The sequence below is a fragment of the Delphinus delphis genome, chromosome 1 (genome assembly GCF_949987515.2).
Source record: "Delphinus delphis chromosome 1, mDelDel1.2, whole genome shotgun sequence".
NCBI lineage: Eukaryota > Metazoa > Chordata > Mammalia > Artiodactyla > Delphinidae > Delphinus > Delphinus delphis.
The window spans coordinates 178717272-178736336 of record NC_082683.1 but is presented as its reverse complement, the minus strand read 5'-3'; the positions used below and the strand labels follow the sequence as shown (position 1 = coordinate 178736336).

Sequence of the window (19065 nt, the reverse complement as noted above, 5' to 3'; positions counted from 1 at the left end):
ACAATTCTGAGAAAACTCCTTACATCACATCATGCGCCATCCTAGCACAAGTGACAAAATGGATCAACCTTGAATGAAGCCAAAGTCCACGGTACCACCAAGTTACCATCCTGGGAACTTTCTGGACTGTAATTTATAGTTATGTTATAGACTGAATTGTACCTCCCCAAATTCAGACCTCAAAACCCTTACCCAAAATGTGACTGTATTTGGAGATAGGGTCTTATAGAAAGTAATTAAGATTGAGTGAGGTCATAAGAGTGGATCCTAATCCGATAGGACTGGTGTCCTCGTAAGAAAAGGAAGAGGCAGCAGAGATCCTCTTCCCTCCACACATGCACAGAGGAAAGGCCACCATCTGCCAGCCAGGAGGAGGGGTGTCACTAGAAGCCAACCCTGGCACCTTGATGTTGGACTCCCAGCCTCCAGAACTGTGAGAAGATGATGCATGTTGTTTAAGTTACCCAGTTTATGTATCTTGCTATGGCAGCCCTAAGTGACTCATACAACTGGTAGAGATGAACTGTTGGTTCTTCAGCCAGCAGGTATAAAGAAGTTAGGTCCAACACCTGACCGATTTCTTTGGATGTTGCAGATAGCATATAACACAAGTGGAAATTTTGCTGCGGCCTCTGCACCATGCCAATAGACAGAAAGCCTAATCTCTTGAGGTAGAGGCCTTGAAATCAATCCAAACATTAATACCTCAAGTGCTGTCCTGAAGCCCATACCTCCTTCGGAATCCACGATATTACACATATCTGTGTATGGCCTCACAGCTTTTTGATTGGAACCTTTGGCAATAGACCATCAGTACCCCTCAGCCTCCAGGATTCTGCATGAAAGGGCCTATAGCTTGCCCAGTAGATTCAGAGATTGTCTCACTACAAGTCATGACTCTCTAATGGAACCTCCAAATAAGAGCCAAACAGGGCCTTGCATCCTTGGCCTCCCTAACAAATCCACCTTTAGACACAAAGAGGATGCATTTAGTGGACTAATGCAGCCTTCCAACATAATGATGGACCCCCCAATAGCCCACAGCAGTGAGGCTCTGCAAAGTGGGCTGAACGTCAAAAGTGTTCTAGACACAGAGCACATCATCTCAACACTAACTGAAATTCATCTTTACACAGACTCGTGGGCCAACACTAAAAGCCTAAAAATTGTCAGGCTATTGGATATGAACTTAGGGCTATAATACTAAAAATACATCTATATGAAACCGGATATAATAACTTGTTCATGAACTTAAATCTTGACATCACACACATGTATGTCCAAGTAAAGGGACTATGTTTCAGTCAAAGTATTTTCCAACAAAGCCCAATCAAGAACATAGAGCTATTACTTCTGGTGTAGCCCACATAGTACACTCAAAGGTACCAAGAAAATGAAACCAGATAAGAATGCCAGTGTTATTTTCAAAGCCTTTATTATTTGTGATTATACAAGCAAGGACAAATGATCTGATTGTCTTCAAATTCTTGTAAGTTTCACATGGCCATACCCCTTCTGCCTTGGCAGTACTCCTAGAAACCCATGAATCAGGAAGTGGAGAATGAAAAAAATTTTGAGAAGAAACAGTACGTCTTCCTCCTTTTCATAGCAGTGTTGTTAAACATGTGTAACATCTACTGCGTGTGTGTGCGTGTGTGTGCTTTTTCTGATCTCTGAAGATACAAGGAAAAATTTTTAAATGCTTGCTTTAACCTCAGTAGGTGGAGGCAAAGATTGTATTGCTCAGACAAGGACACCTGAGCAGACATGACCTTGGACACTGAGTTTGCCTCAAGTGGTTTTATGGACCCCCTACTCAGCCCCATAGATTGCTTATGAGAACCACATGATGGCTTTATGTCCCTACTCCATTCATTATTCTGGACACAGGACAATCAGTCTGTCTCATTCCCAAGAGGGCATTCAGACTTTAGCTGGTTGGATATAAAAATCCCTGACCCTGGGAGATGAGTAGGGGGAAGAAAGTAAATAAAATATTTCCTCTTTCTATTACAGACATATACAAACAGCCTGAAATATCTTTCTACAAAGCTTTTAGGCAATGCCTTATAAATCTGAATCCCTCCTAAGTGTGGCTATGCCACATCCCACTTGATCCAGCTGCATGGCTTCTCACTGATGCTCCACTCTCAGAAAATAGTGGGCAAACATCTCAACTCCCAGACACACCGTGAAACCCACTAGGAGCTTGTGTCAATCAGAACCAATAGAATGACTTACAATTACTGAGTCTCCCCAGGGTATGAGAGACACATCAGGATGGTTTGGAGGCTCATGTCCGTGCCCCTTTTGATAGCAAAGCAAAGATCTGACTAGCTTAAGTGGAACAAAACCATTGACTGATGACAGCATTCCTGGCGTTCAAGGTTTTCCCTATAGCACTTGGTTTGCAGATTTTGGTCTTAGAATGACCTCCCTGTACTGTTCTTTTGGGGATTTCTTGAAACATTTTTTGTTAATTACGTTATGCATTCGCAAGCATCCCTTAAACTAACTCAAATATATGTGACATGAAGTGGAGACAGGGCTTATTCTCCCTTCTGGAGACTCTCGTCTTGCCCAGGCTCCTGGCTGTGGTCCACAGAGTCCATGCATGCCTCGTCCATGCTGTGAAATAATGAGAATTCTCGGGACTGCTTACAGTCAGCACGTGAATTTCAAATGAAGACTGAATGTCTTTAATGGTTTTATGACTGTTCAGATTTTCTCTTTCTTTTTAAATCAGTTTTTATCAACTTCTACTTAAATAATAATTCTAGGAACTCTAGGAATTTATTTCACGTATTTTCAAATATATTGGCATACATTTGTTCATAATAGCCTCATTATTTGTTTAACCTCTGTAGCATTATTTATGTACAATACTTCATTCTTAATAGTGTTTAATTCTACCCATTCTCCTTTCAGTTCTGATTAATCTTAATCTTATCAAAGGTTTATTTACTTTACTAGTCATTTCAAAGAAATTAATTTTTTTATTTTTTGGGGTACGCGGGCCTCTCACTGCTGTGGCCTCTCCCGCTGTGGCGCACAGGCTCCGGACGCGCAGGCTCAGCGGCCATGGCTCACGGGCCCAGCCGCTCTGCAGCATGTGGGATCTTCCCAGACCGGGGCACGAACCCGTGTCCTCTGCATCGGCAGGTGGACTCCCAACCACCGCGCCACCAGGGAAGCCCAGAAATTAATTTTTGACTTTATTTGTCATCTGTTTTTCCAACTTCATTATGACCTGTTCTTATCTTTATTATTTTCCTTTTATTTAGTCTGTTTTTTAGTCTGTTTTTTTATTTTTAATATCATAAGATAGATATTTAGCTCATTAATTTTTACACTTCTTTCCTAATGCAAGAATTTTAGTCTGTCCATTTACCCAACACTCCAAGTTATGATACCTAGTATTTCCTCTATTTTAAATGTCTAAAAATTGCCTAAGTTCCACAGTGATTTCTTCTATAAACCACGAGTTGCATGTGTTAATTTTTATATTTCCAAATGTAGTTTTATTCTAGTCATCCTTTGTTATCATTATCTTCCTTAATTGCAACGTCATCAGACAAGTTCCAATATTAGCAAATATTTGAAAGTTTTAAAAACTACTTTTATGACATGGCACACCATCACTTTTCATAAATATTCTATATGTGCGTGAAAAAATGTATATTTTTCAAGTGTGAAGGTACAATATTCTGTATATATTATTAGTTCTAATTTGGCAATGGTGTGATCAGAGCCTTCAAATTGCTTATTTTTAAAATAGATATAATAAAGTAACATGAATGATGATACTTTTGTCAATTTTACTTGCTCTCTCTTCTCTCCCTCTCAATCTCTCTTCCTCTCTCTTTTTTTCCCTCCCTTTCTTCCTCCCTCGTATGTTGTTAGATAAAATTTAAAAGTTTTTATAAATTGTTAAATACACATTTTGCCATTACGTGCTGATCCTCTTTACCTCTGCTAATGTTTTGCAGTGTAATGGAGTTTTTTCTGTTCAATTCAACAACTCTGGCTTTTCACTGCTGAGTTCAGCCCAATTAGTGTAATTGTGATTTTCAATTGTCTCTATTTTTTTTCCTGCCATCTTATAATAATTATTCCCTATTTCTATAATTTTCTATTTCTCTCATTTTCTGAATTTTTCAGTGTTCTTTTCTTTCTTTTTATAGGAAGCAAAAACTTTATTACCATAGTACAATAATTTAATATTAAATTTGGCACTGAGCTTCCTAACAACCAGGACACAAAGGGAAACATTGGTTCACATATTTCTCCTTAACAACTGCAAATTCAGTGTGAAAATAGATGAAAATGCCTTTTCTAAGAAATGGAAGTACATTGATTTTTTTTTTTTTTGAGAGAAAATTTATCCAAGTACTAAAGTCTAAAAAGAGTGTCTGGTGTGGAACTCAACTTATATAGGGCAGTACAACATGATGGTTGTCACTAACAACAGTTCACAGGAGAAGGGCAAGGGTGGTTGGAAACTACTTTTTTTTTTTTAATTGAAATATAGTTGACGTATAATATTATGTGAGTTTCAGGTGTACTAAATAATGCTTTGACATTTGCATACATTATGAAATGATCACCATGACAAGTCTAGTAACCATCTGTCTCCATACAAAGTTATTACAATATTATTGACCATATTCCTTATGCTTATTTGTTATCTAACTGGAGGATTGTACCTGTAAATCCTCTTCACCTATTTTGCTCACCCTTCCCTCCACCATCCCTTCTGGCAACCACCCATTTGTTTTTTGTATATATGAGTCTGTTTTCCTTTTGTTTTGTTTTTTAGATTCCACATATAAATGAGTTCATGAGGTATTTGTCTTTCTGTCTGGCTTATTTCACTTAGCATAATATTCTCTAGATCCATCCATGTTGTCGCAAATAGCAAGATTTCATTTTTCAGTTTCCTTTTCTTATTCAATTTTCTACCTCTATTTTTATTATTTAAATGATTACCTTTAAATTTTATAAAGTTAATCCATATTTTACTCACCTTTCAACAAGGGAGCATTTTAATACTTAATATATCTGTTTATGCCTTTCCCAATTTACATGCTATTATTGTTCAATAATTGAACAACTTTCCTTCAACACTGCTATTTAAAAATTATATAAATTTAAAAAAGCAATATTTATTTAAATATATCTATAGATTTACCAACTTAACAGCACCTTAGGCTATCCTTCTGTTGTTATTTTATAGAAACATTCATTGTTAATTATATTTATTTATTGACAGGGTCACAGGAACACAAATATTTAGCTAGACTTTATATCTGGGTGTGTCAGTGACGGTGACTGACACAGTTTGACACCTTTATATCTGGGTGAGCTTATTACTTGAATTGGTTATTTTTAGTAAATTCTTAGTTTTTTATCTAAAAATAATTTTTTAATATTTTTTCTTCAAACATAGTATTTCTACGTTCTCAATTAGAGGCTGATTTTATTTACTCTTAGCTATATAAGGAGAGCATTCCACCACCTTAACAGTTTCCATCTTTGCTTAAAAGGCACCTTAAGTCTAGTCGTCTTCATTTTGCTGGTGATTTGTCATTTATCTTTGCCTGCTTTAAAATTTTCTCTTTGTCTTCGGTGTCCTTAAGTTTTATGAATATATGCCAAGGTGTAGATGTATATTTAGTCATTTACATGCCTTCTGTGTTCCTGGCTTCCTATCTTCATTTGTTCTGAAAAATTCTCAGCCATGATCTCTTCAAGAGCTCTCTCTTTTTCCTTTTATATATTCTTTTTCAGACTCAGATTAGAGATACATTATGCCTTCTCTTTATTTCCTCTATTTCTCTTTCACATGCATTTTGCGTTATTCACAGTTACACATTTTATATTCTTTGATTGATAATTTCAGTATCTAAAGTCCACGTGATTGTCAATATTTTGGTTTCGGTTTTTGATCATTCTCACTCTTGAAGGCAAGAATCTGTGTATGTTTGATGATTTTTGATTGTCAACTAATATTTTCTTGATATGCAGGAATACTGAAGGCCTATTTTTCTGCCAGGTTCCAGAAGTCAGCACTGTGCCTTGGAACATTTTAGAGCCCCAAGCAGCTAGATAAAGTGGCAGCAATAGATAATCCTAGAATCTCAATGGCTGAAGATGATATTTCTATTTGTTTTTATATGTAAAAATGCAAACATATACAAAATACTGTAATTGTGCATACCATATACAAAGTGCAAAACATTTAAATGAATATTATGTTTTATAAACATGTTTCTGTAACAATAGTTTACACTTGTTTGTATTATCTCTCATTCATGCTACTTGTTTTTAATGGGCAACCCATGGATTGACAGTACATGTTGTTCTAGCCCCAGGGTCCAGGCCATGTGGGACTACCAGTCACTAGGACAGATGGAAAGAGATGCAAATTGCATACAATTTCTTAAAGCTTCTGCCTTGAGATCACACAAGTCACCTCAGCTCTCGTTTCATCATCCAAGTCAGGTTCCAGGCATGTTTTTAATATAAAAACTGTGTCAGTTCTGCTGTGCCAACACCCTCCTTTCATCACTTCCTGGTTGTCTGCGGTTTAACATGTATTCTGTGGTTCTAACATTTATGCTCAATTTCATAACTAATTTTTCTATTTTCTGCAAATCTTAGTTTTATATCTGAGTGTATTTTTTTTTAATCACTGGTACTTTCCAACTGTGGCTTCTCTGTTATCGAGATCTTAATTTTGATTTTTTTCGTTGAAGTTCATAATCAAATTTTAAAAACAGGCTTTTGGACTCTATTCCTTGATTTCTTGCATATTCATAAATTTATTTCTTTTATACTAAAATGTCAACTTGACTGAATATAAAAAGTCTTAAAAAAGTCTTGAATTGCACTTCTTTTTCATAAGGACTTCATAAACATTATTTCACTCATTTTAAACGCATGATTATGTGCAAGACTTTAATATTATTCTTATTTTCTCATTTGCATGATTTGTCCCCAGGATGCCCATAGGATGCTTTTTATTTTTTAACTAACTTAAATGTAATTTTATTTACCTTTTTAAGTTACAAAATAAGATGTGGTATTTTAATCATTCATATAGCACAGAGACAGAGAAAATGTCAATAGCCTTTATATCCTCCACCAATCTCCTCTCCTAAGCTTGTTTTTCTAAAAATATAAATATTTATTAAATTATAACACAGATACAGAAAATGTGCAAATCATATATATATAAAGCAAATAAAGTTTATAAATGTGAATACACCAATGTGAGCAGCATATAGATAAGAAAACAGTACCACACCAGCATTCTAGGAGCCCCCTCATGCTCCATTCCTTCCCCAAGAAGTAACCACTATTCTAACAGCTAAAATAGTTTTGCTTATTCTTTAAAGGACTGAAAACAAAGAAGTTCTTTGGTAAATGAAATTTCACATAGGAACAAAGACAGATGGAACGTGACACGAAGTTTATACTTTTTATTAATAAAAGCATTTGCTTACAGAGTGCCATATCAAATGAAAAGAGGCATGCATAGTTTGAATAATCATATCTGAACTACATTTTGTGAGCAGTTTGAAAGAAGACTAAATTTCCATACCTTCAGGTGTCAATGATTGTACTTATGTGGGAAGGATGGTAGAGTTTTGACTCATTGCCGTGTGTTTAATGATGCTTCTTAAAAAAATCTTAAGTTAGTGATTATAAGTCTATTTAGCAAGGTCTTTTTGATAAAATGTCTTATTGAAGAATTATATATAAATGATCATGGGTCATAACTGTACATGACACAAGATCGTTAAACAGAAAACCACCAACATTCTAGAAGTCCCTCTTCAATATCCTGACTTCTAAAACTAGTGTTTTTGTACATTATATAAACGGTATCATATACCATACACTCTTTTGTAGCTTCTTTCCCTCAACTTTATGTTTGTGAGATTCCTTTTCCTTGTTCTGGGTAGTTGTACTTTGTTCTTTCTCAGTGCTGTATCATATTCAATTGGTGACTAAACAACAATTTATTTATCCATTCAGCTGTTAATAGGCATTTGGGTATTTTTTGACCATTATAAATAGTGTTGCCTTGGGCATTTTTGTACATTTCCCATAAAAATATATACCTAGGAATGGAACGGTTAGATTGTGGGATATACATGTGTTCAGATTTAGTCAATTATGCCAAAGGGTTGTCTAAAGTAGTTGCATCAATGTCCATTTCTGTCAGCAAAAAATGAGAGTTCTGGTTTCTCTAAATCCTTCTCAATGTTGTGTGAATTTTTCATTTTAGTGATTTTCTGTGGGTTTGTAATGATAATGCACTGTTTAAGTTACTTTAAGGTAACTTATTTAACAGTTTTATACTACTCAACAGTTTTTTTTTCTATACTGCTATACAAAGATATGCAGATTTTCCCATTTCCCCCTAAAATTTGTATTCAACATTTAAAACATATGCATTGTTATTTATAACATATAATGAAGAATAACTATGAAAAAAACCTACCCTTGCTTAAGAAATAGAACATTATCTTTGTAAAATTCCTTATCCATCTTTGAAAATCAATATTTTCAAAAACATTGGTTTGCGCTTTTTTTTGCTATGTAATCATTACTTTAAGCTTATTATGTATTTTTTAAAATTGAAGTCCAGAAGCAGTGGAGACAGTCTTACTCTCTAGTCCAAAGTCACTTTACCTGCTCTCCAGAATGGCTATACCCGTCTCTCTTCCCAGACAGCACATGTAGTTCCCTGTATCCTCATATCTCACTATTGTTTTAATTTGCATTGCTCTAGTTATTAATGTGTGTAAACATCTCTTTCTATACTTCATATACTTATTAGCTTTTTTCCTTTCCCTTCCAACAAAATTCCTGTTCATATCCTTTTTATGTTTTTAATGAGAAATCATACATTTCATTGTAAATATGCAGAAATTTCTTGTATCATATATTTCTAATATATTCTAAAGTTACCCCTCATTGATTTTAGGTATTGTAAATGTCAGATTCCCATTCTGTCATTGGTCTATTAACTTTGACCAGGTGATTTTCATTTCCCTGATGATTAGTGATGTTGAGATCTTTTCATGTGCCTGTTGGCCATCTGTATGACTTCTTTGAAAAAATGCCTATTCAGGTCTTCTGCCCATTTTTAACTCAACTTGTTTTTCTTTGCTATTGTGCTGTATGAGTTCTTTGTATATTTTGGATATTAAACCTTTAACAGACATATCATTTGCAAATAGGTTCTTCCCACTCAATGGGTTGCCTTTTCACTTTGTTGATGGTTTTCTCGCCCTTCTTACATTGCTCTTTTCCTACATGTTTAATTTTTTTTACCTATGAGTATGTCATCCACGCTTATTTCTTTGTGACTTTTACTAAGTTTGAATGGGGCACATATATCTGGTTGAAGTATCTGCTGAAATATATTAAAGCTGAGAGGTATAAACTAAAGCAGTGGAAGCTTAGGACACATCTTCATCACCTCTGTTTTGTCGTCTCCTTCGTAAATGTTTCCACTCATTATTACCTTTCCCACGTCTGGTAAGCAGAAAATCTTGAGTTTTCACAGTAAAGCCCTATGTTTCAGGTGTCTATGATATATCTCACCATTATTAATTTATTTTCATGGACTTTGATTAGCTGTCACCACAATGACTGTGGTGTATTCTCTGTCTTCTTGTTTGCTTCCTGAAAAGATGATGTATGTATGAATCTTCTTATTTAGCCTTCCCTCACTGCTCAGGCTTGCTTTAGACACCTGTACTCTGCTCACACCTCCATTCCAGGTATCTTTGATCCTTTTAGAGCTGTTCTCCCTACTTTGAAGGACCTCTGAATTATTTAAAGTGTCTCTAGGAGTTTGCATTTGTTCTTGTCACCTTTTGCCATTTTGGTCCCAATAATATTTTTCTTTAATTTCTTTTTGGAGGTTGTGATTTGGACTGTGACTATCTCCTGTTCCCGTGGAAGATACAGCAGCCCCTATTTTTTACATTTGGTTGTTCTTTCAGTTGGCATTACAATATAAAATAGATAAAATTACAGAAGGGAACAATGTTTAATTCTCTGAAATTGGGTAAAACTTCGGTCAGTAAAAATATTTTCTAATTTGCTCATCTTTTAAAGTCTGTTATTATTATGCAATTTTACATTTCTCTGTAGGATCAGGTGGTCTGCTGCTTTGTGGTGGTTATGTGAATACTGCAGAATGTAAAATTTGGGACTCGCCTATGGAATGCTGGTCCATGCCAATGATGTGAAAATTAGCATCCAAACAGCAGTGAAATTTGCTGAGAAAGAAAATGTAAAGTTGTTGTACTACTTAGTTTTATTAGGAAATGATTCTGGTATGGGACCAAAAAAGGACTGGTAATTATTCATAGCACTATTGAGGAGATTGTCATATGTGACATAAGTTTATTTATTGGTTAGGACTTTTTTTTCAGGTGCAAATGATAGAAATTCAAACCATCTTAAGGAAAAAAGGAGAGCTTATTGATTCCTATGACTGAGTGTTCTAAGAATGATGTTTACTTTAGTCATGGCCAGCCCCAGAAGCTTAAAAAATATCTTGTATTGCTGCAAAAGTCCGGTCAGTTCCAAGTTATTTACAAGAAGGACACACATAACTTCTTAGAAACCCCAGCAGAAAGAGAATTGCTCACTCACAATACCCATACATGAAAGATTCCCCTTTCCCATCGTCCATACTCTTTGACCCAACCTGGATCATGCAGCTATGTAAGAATGTGTGTTGAATTCCACTGTGATCAAATGAGAAGAGTAGAACTTTTATGTACAACAACAGGATGTTGGTAGAGCAAAACTTAAGTCCAATATAATTAGCTGGGCTGTACTCTTTCAATATCCTGATTGCGATATAATCTTGGGAAAGGATTTGCATCTCTGCTTTAAGTATGTGCAGAGTCCCTGAAGCCTCTTCTGTTTTGTTTTGAAGAGGACTGGAGGAAAGAACAAACCACAAGACTAGGCTATTTCAGTGATCTTTATTCTTTAGCTGCAGATTGGAAAACCAAACACCAGGATATTTACTCTGGCAGTTTCAAGTTTTGCTTGGAATCCTAGGTTTCAAGATGTTCTCTTGTTTCTGTCGGAAGTGAATGAACTAGTCCTCTGAATTTCTTCCAGCATCTTGAAATCATAGGAAGGAATATAGAAGGCAGGACAAGTAAATGCAGAGGAACTAAGTCTTCTGTGATACCATTAGGTCACCACATCAAGCGTTGGCTAAAGACGTTCTACTTCTCGATTTTTCCATATATGAGACAATACACTTCTTTAATGTTTTATGGTGTAGTAGATCAGGTATTCTGTTACGAATAATCAAAACATCCTAAGTGATACTCCAGCTTATTTTGGCCCTTAGCCTTGACTAAGTGTCAGAATCTCCTTTCATGAGAATTAATAATCTGCTAATCTGGATATGTCATATTCACCTTAATGTTCTCTGATGTCCCTCTTCCTATAACAACTCCTCTTGCTCTATCTAACTAGACCCAGTACCTAGAATATTTCCTCTGTATTGAGCATCCTCATTTCACTTTTGACTTGATCTACTGACTTGGATCTTCTTTAGAATCCAATTCAGCTTTTGCAGAATCTCTAACATGGTCTCTTTATTACTACTAAGTTACGATTTTGGCAACTTTATTTTCTTTCCTCTTTGATTCATTCCTACTCACTAGCTCTCACATGACTCTAGCATAAAAGACCTAGCTTCTAGTTTGCTCTTTCTAACAACTGAATTTCACCTAGGAATTTGGAATCGGTCTTCCATCTGTGATCAGGGAGCTGAGGCTTAGCAAAGCAAAAAAGCATTGAAAGAAAATGAGAAGGTGGGAAATTTCAAAACAAAGCTATTTGATTTATTATTTTTATAGTCTTGGTCCTATCTGAACCATGTTCTAGTATAATTAAACTGGATAAATTGTTTTGGAAAGACTATCTGAGTAAAACAGGTAAGTCACGGAGAAATCATGATCTTAGAGAATTTGGTAGTCAACTCCTAGGAAAATTATCTACTAATGTTTCAAGAAATTAGTTGAAAACTCACTTTGGCTGTCAGGTCATTAACGTATAATAGCATTCAGGTTTTCTGTACTACCCTGTGCAACATGGTGATTTTCTCAGGGCTTAAATCCAAGTGAGTGTATAGGCTTATAGGCAAAACAAAAAGAAATAGAAGTGCAAATTAAAGTTGTTTCTTTTTTTTTTTTTTTAATTTTTTTTTTTTTGCGGTACGCGGGCCTCTCACTGCTGTGGCCTCTCCCGTTGCGGAGCACAGGCTCCGGATGTGCAGGCTCAGCGGCCATGGCTCACGGGCCTAGCCGCTCCGCAGCATGTGGGATCTTCCCGGAGCGGGGCACGAACCCGTGTCCCCTGCATCGGCAGGCGGACTCTCAACCACTGCGCCACCAGGGAAGCCCTAAAGTTGTTTCTTATTCATGTTTCCTAAATCTGGGTGAATGCCTTGTTAAAAATGTTCATTGTAATATTCTGAAATACATATTGCATTTCTTCACACTAATCAGTATTTCAATATATTTTGTATTGATATTTGAGTAGGAGGTGGTCACCTTTCCTCCTAATTATTGATTTGGCTGTGACATCTCCAGATTGCTTTTTGCCATATCCTTATTTTCTGCAACTGTAAAGTTTGCGTGAAGCCAGCGTAAAAACTGCATTTCTCATGGAGCTCTGTAGCACATGTACAGCTTATTGCATCTGAACTCAGTATGGTGTGTATTTTTTTCTGCTTTGCATGTGAAAATAATTCAAGATGCTTGTTTTAATTTTAAAAGCCTCCATGATCTGGCTTCTAACTAGAGAATATTTAAGGTACTTTCTGATTATCCATATTTATTATTTCCATGGGAGTTCAGAAGAATCACTGAGCAGCCGGATATTTTTTTCTTTTTAATTTTAGTATATTTTTACATTGCTTCAATTGCTCTGAGGGTACATAGCTTATCTCTTAAAAGGTAATCAAAGCTGTTCAACCAGTTGTGTGAAATTGGAAACGCGTAATTAAATTCATTAGTTGCTAAACAGCAAAGACGAGTTTATATTAAGGAAAAGACTCCTAAAAATGTGGATGCCTACATTTTGAAAAACACTTGTAATAAGAATGGCATAGTATGTGGTGAACACCCTTCTAAAATATTTAGATGTGTTAATGTATTTGATCCTCAAAAAATAAGTGCTCTAATTATTCCATTTCATAGATGGGGAAACTGAAGCACAGTGGTTAAGTTGCCCAAGGTCAAGCAACTGATAAATGCCAGTGTCAGGGTGTAAATCCAAGCAGTCCAGACTCAGAACATGTATACATGATCACCAAAGAATATTGCTTTTCAGGTAGTTGGGTGGATGGGCTGGTGGGCAATGGGACCAGGTACGCGGGGAGGTCAAGCGAAAGGGTAGATTTTGTGCCAAACTATGCCCACTTCTGGAATTCAGAGCCTAAATGATGGAACTGCAGGAAAGGATTTACTAAGATTTTATTTGTGTGTGTGTGTGTCTGTGTAAAAGATAGGACACAACTTTTGTACCCCTCGGGTTGGAGTGACCTAGGAGTAAAAAAGGTAGCATTTACATTGAAAATGAGATACATACTGACTCACTACTTTCAAATAATAGCTTTTCAGATACCTACCAAGTGTGAAATCACTAATAATATATCACCTTTTAAACGGCAACCTCTTCAAAGATATGTCTAATTTTCTATAATTTTGTTCTTTTCCTGAAGACTGAATATAGAAGGCTCAATTGAGGCTGAGAAGTTGCTGCTAATGGCCATGCCTAATGATTCCCTCTCTTTTCTCAATCCCTAGAACGAGTATTCAACATCTTGTCATTAGTATCAGTATATGTAGTTTTGTTTCATTCTTATTTTTATGACAATAGAAAAATGTACAGTAAATACACATTTTATAATTTGTATACTCAAATGGTACAAATCAAGATGGCAATGGACGCAGAGCTACCATTTAATACCTTAAAGTGGAGAGCTATCTGAAAATAAGATCAAAATTTGGTGTATGAAAGCAATATAATTAATATTTACAACATAACTTTATAGCTAAAGAAAATACATGAGTGTCCAGAGTCTTATGTATTCATAAACACCAGTAACCTCAATGTATCTAACACTATTATTTGTGGAAAAAAAGTGTGAGATTTTTCTAATTTCTTTGATTTCTTTATTATGTGCTGTGTTTACACCATCATGTTATTTGCAATGAAAATTACTACTATTAGCTCATAGCCTAGGAACACTGCATAATAATCAGGAAAATTGGACTTCCATATCATTTATAGTGAAATGGGTATTGAGTGATTTATTTTAGCTTTCCATTTCCTCTATCTAATCATCTTCAGAATGAGAAGAATATCTATTCTCTTAATATAAAATATTGTCAAATTATTATAAATTTTAAACAAATGAGTCTGGGGTCATTTTTAACACTGGAATGGACATGCAGTAACTGTGTAAGTTGTTAATATATTCTAGAAATAACACAGAAATCACCAAAAGTTTTCCTCCTTGTAAATTAAATTTCTAATAGGAGGAATCAATAAAAAAATTAATGACAATGTTTCAATACAAGTAAAACCATTTTAATTGCAAAAATCATACCCCATATACTTTTTCTTTCTTGCAAGCAAGCATTACTCTATTTCTCAAATCACACCCTCATGAGAGAGGCCCTATTACACCTAATAAAAGGCTGTGATGAAACACTTTTTAAATTGGCATGCCTTACTTAGTTAAGCATGGCACATGCACATGCATGTGTACACACACACAGAAAAATAATATCTATATGGGCAATGCAATTTTCCCATATTGGAATTGAAAAATCTAGGCAATTATTCAACAAGATTATTGAATCATTTTCTCTTCCTTTACTCCGCCTTACTTTCCTTTCTATCATTGAGCAAACTCTGTTCTGGGGTCCATACTATATACCAGGCACTGTTCTGCATGCTGACAAGATCAACAAGGCCCCTGCCCTCATAGAGCTTATATTGATCACAGTGGGAGTGAAGGACTAGGGAAACACAAACACACAGAGCATCCCCATGTTGGATGATTAGAAGAGTCTGCTCTGATGACGTGACAAGGAAGTTATGAGGCATCCGTGGCAAGAAGGGGGAATTACAGTTCAGGGAAAACAAACAAGTGATGGGAAGTCCCTCAGGGGGAAAAGGAGGCAAATGATGGTGGATCAGTAGGACTTTGACTGGGCAATCATAATTTTAATTTAGATGACCAATCGGGAAACACAGATATCTACTAGTTATTGACCATAAACCTTCTTTCTCAGCTCTATTGGGAAGAACATGCACTTTGGAGTCAGAAAATCAAGGTTCTGAATCTTGGCCTAGCACCTTCTATCTGGGTAACATTATCTGAGCCTAAGTTTTCCTACCTTTCAAAACTGGACAAAATTATTTGGTTTTCATAATTGTTGTGAATCTCCTACATAATATCTGGCACATAACAGTTACACTGCAGCTATTAATTTTTTAGCATTTGTGCGTTATTGTGCTTGAAGAATGACAAGGAAGGATACAACCTAACCCATTCACATATGTAGCTTCTCACCCACTCACTAGACAGTTGTTGATCACCCGCTAATTGACAACCCTTGTGAAAAAGGCCAAGTCGTAGCTGCCATTACTTGTTTTAGAAGGTTTGGAGATGACAAGGGTGAAGGTGGAGGAACGAACATGAACAGGGTGCTTTGTCTGATCTACCCGTGAGCTGGATTTGGGACCCTAGCAACATAAGGATGGGTAGATCAAAGATGAGAACTGGAGTTTTCCAAACATGCTGGAGATTTTTTTCCCTGCAGAAAATATATTTGTTTTGTAGGTAGAAGACTCATGTGGGTGTGATTCCTGGATTACTGTCGGATAAAATGCTTCGAAGGTATTGAATCACATTTGATACTAAATAATTCCCCCTTTGGCTCTGTGTTTTTCCTCCAAAAAATCAGTCAAAGGAAGAGAGTTTAGAAGCAGGTAAAGGGAGATGATGTGTGTTATCATTAAGAGTGATGCTGAATAAGATGTGTGTTGAGGGAGAGCTTTGAGAAAAGGGAAGGAAGCAAGGAGGAAGCTCACAGAGGACATTGCTCTTAATATATTCATAATAAAAGACTATATTAATATATTAAATTAATATAACTCCTGACAAGCTTCCACCGTAAAGCACACACACAGATTTGCCTCTCGGGCAAGTCTTAATTTTAGAATGACAAAAACCACTAGAAGTGTTGGGTAAATCATGCTACTTACCACAATATCTTCATAAATCTCCAGATGGCCTTCCTCTAAACTACTTACCTGTGCTTTTCAGGTGGAATTGGTGAATCAGTTGTGATGGTCTGCCTTTTCCTTTTCTCTCTACTGCTTCCTCTTTTCAGTGTTGCTGAAATAAAAATTATTCTGCTCATGTGGCTGGACATGCTTAGAATATAGGGCAGGGTTTGTTACATTTTTCTTCCTGCAGATAGAATCTATTTTAGCTTGAATCAAGGGTCACAGAATAAAACTAATTAAGAAAATAGAGAAATGCCCGTCTCTACGCTGCGGGTAGAAGCTGAATTCCCTTCTGTCATCCCTCCCACCTCTCCAGCCCATCCCCTTTCCCGGGAACCTTTACAGGCTCAGTGTCTGCCCTGCTGTGCTCTCCCAGTGCCTCGAGTCAGGTGCATTTACCCCTCTATATGATGCTTCCTGATTTTTTCTGTCTGGATAAGAATTTGCTTCTTATATTCAGACCCACAGATTCAAACCTTCTTGACCTCTCCCTTTTGCAGATGGCTCACAGTGAACTCATTTTCTCACTCAAACCTATTTCTATATTCCTATCTCACCCAACAGTAAACTCTTCACGTGCTTACTCATCCCAGAAGCCTAGAAAGTATCATCGATTCTTCACTCCCCATTAAATTTCATAGTCTCTCTCTCACTTATCCAGTCCTGCCAGTACCATCTTCCTAATTTCCTACAAATCTGTCCTCTCCTTTACATCTGCATTGTAACCACTGCCTCATTTCAGACAACTGGCATATCTCTCCTGACATACTGTATGGCTCATAAATGGTCCCCTTTCTTCCCTTCCTGTCCTCCCCACCAATCAATCATCTGCACTGCTAACCGTGGCGGTCTTTCCAAACATAAACTGGGCTTTGTCACTTACTTACTTAAAAATCCTCAAGAGATTCATCACTGTCTACAAGTTGAAACCCAAACTTGTTGGCATGACCTGCCTGGCCTCTCCAGATGATAAATGAAGGCAGCTCCTGGCTACTAACCTTCCTGCCAATTTTCCTCCCTCCTCTCTGCCCCCTCCCCATCTAAATACAGACCCTGAGCTCAAATTACCATTGCTTTCTTATATCCATTATCTGTACCTGTATACTTGCTGATTCTTCTCTTACTCACTCACTTTTTTCATCCCTCAGTATAGATGTGAGCTCCTCCACAAAGCCTTCCCTGATTTTCCAAAACCAGAATATGTCCCTCTGAGCTCCTCAGCAACAGGGCTGCCAGTGCTAATGAGTGTGATCTGCCACATTCTAGTGTAACTATTGTATGGTCTTCCTCTCCCCCATTAAGACTATGAGAGGTTCAATTCATAGTAACTACTCCATGAATCTTTGTTTAAAAAAATTAATTGAACACATCTCTCTCCATTACACTGAGATGTTGCTATGTAGCTTAATGATGCTGAATAGATGTGGATTATCCTGTCTTTTTCTGCCTACACAGATGAAGCATCTATGAAGTAGGTAGTCTAACACATAGAAAGTTACTTTTTTCTATTTAAAATTCATTTTCAAATAGCTTTTACAGGTCTAGGTAGACATAATCATTGACAGTTTTGAAAATGTTGTCATAAAAATAACATGTAATATGCACATATTTTTTGGGTAAAAAAATCCATCATATTCTATACTCACAACTATGTTCATTATTCACAAGATAATGATCAAGAAACTGTTTTTTTGTAAGTAAAATCATTCTTCAATCATGGGAATGACTCATTTCTTTTTATATTTAAATATTAATATAATCAATCAGTGTACTGGAAATCAAAAATTTAAAAAAAACAATTTTTTTTCTTTTAAAGAAAAGGAAGAAATTAGAAGATATTCTCAAATGTGTTTTCTGGAAAGAAAAATTCTTAAACTAGGGAATGAATCTTCTCCCTAATTCTCATTCTTAACATGCTCTACTCCATCACCATTGTAATTCAGAAGATTTTTGGTGAGTACTCTCTTAGTAGTATGGGACCAAATTAGTCTATTGCTCTAATCTACACTAGATGTTGATTAGGGTGCTTAAGAACACCAGTGAGTAAGGTGCAAAATTGTAATGTACAGAACCAAGTTTAAAAATGTTTCTAAAAATCGAATTTCATGTTATAGTAGGATGAAAGCTTTCACACACACACACAGAGAAAAAGAGTCTATGAAATGGAACACTAAAAGAGCACAATGAAAAAAGGAAACCAAGATAAAAAGAGTGAAAGAGTAAAATATATTTTAACAGCAGGAACTGACATGACAAAAAAGAGAAAAAAGTATAGAAAGACAGGTGGGAGAGCTAAAAGTCAAAATTAATGACAAAAAATGAAAAGTCTGCCTTCAGAAAACTGACAAAAAAATAGAATGGAGAGCAAAGGATCTTCCAATTCTAAATTTAAGTTTCAATGTCCAAATATTGCTATATTTTAAGAAGTCAGGATAGTATTTGTTAGATTGCATTATTCTTTTTATTTTCTTAAACTTAGAAAGATAAGATTCTTCACTGTGACAATTTTAAGGCACATAGTGGTCTCCACCTGCTTTGACACAGTACGGTCCTTTGTACCCTTTGTATCCTTAACAGCTGGGCTATGACACTACTAGCTGAGCAAGTTTTTACTTATTCTATATTTTTTTTCTTTCTTTCTGAGGTACTTGCTCCCTCTTAAAATGTTTTCTGGGCACTTGGAAGCCAAATAATTAAGAC

General features: G+C 36.0%; 1 protein-coding gene across 5 annotated transcripts in view; it reads left to right on the top strand.

The window, feature by feature from the left end:
- Nucleotides 1-19065, top strand: part of KCNT2 (potassium sodium-activated channel subfamily T member 2) — a 414242-nt gene that overhangs the window by 19136 nt on the left and 376041 nt on the right. The window contains exons 2-3 of one of the 5 annotated variants that reach the window (XM_059998574.1): nt 15917-15973; nt 18182-18318. The exons of 3 other annotated variants lie outside the window; for them this stretch is intronic. Coding sequence is in view for 1 of the 2 variants with exons in the window: in XM_059998565.1 (XP_059854548.1) it covers nt 15963-15973 (11 nt within the window). In the remaining variant the exon portion in view is untranslated. The remainder of the gene's footprint in view (nt 1-15916; nt 15974-18181; nt 18319-19065) is intronic. One more of the 5 variants, XM_059998565.1, reaches the window with a different exon arrangement.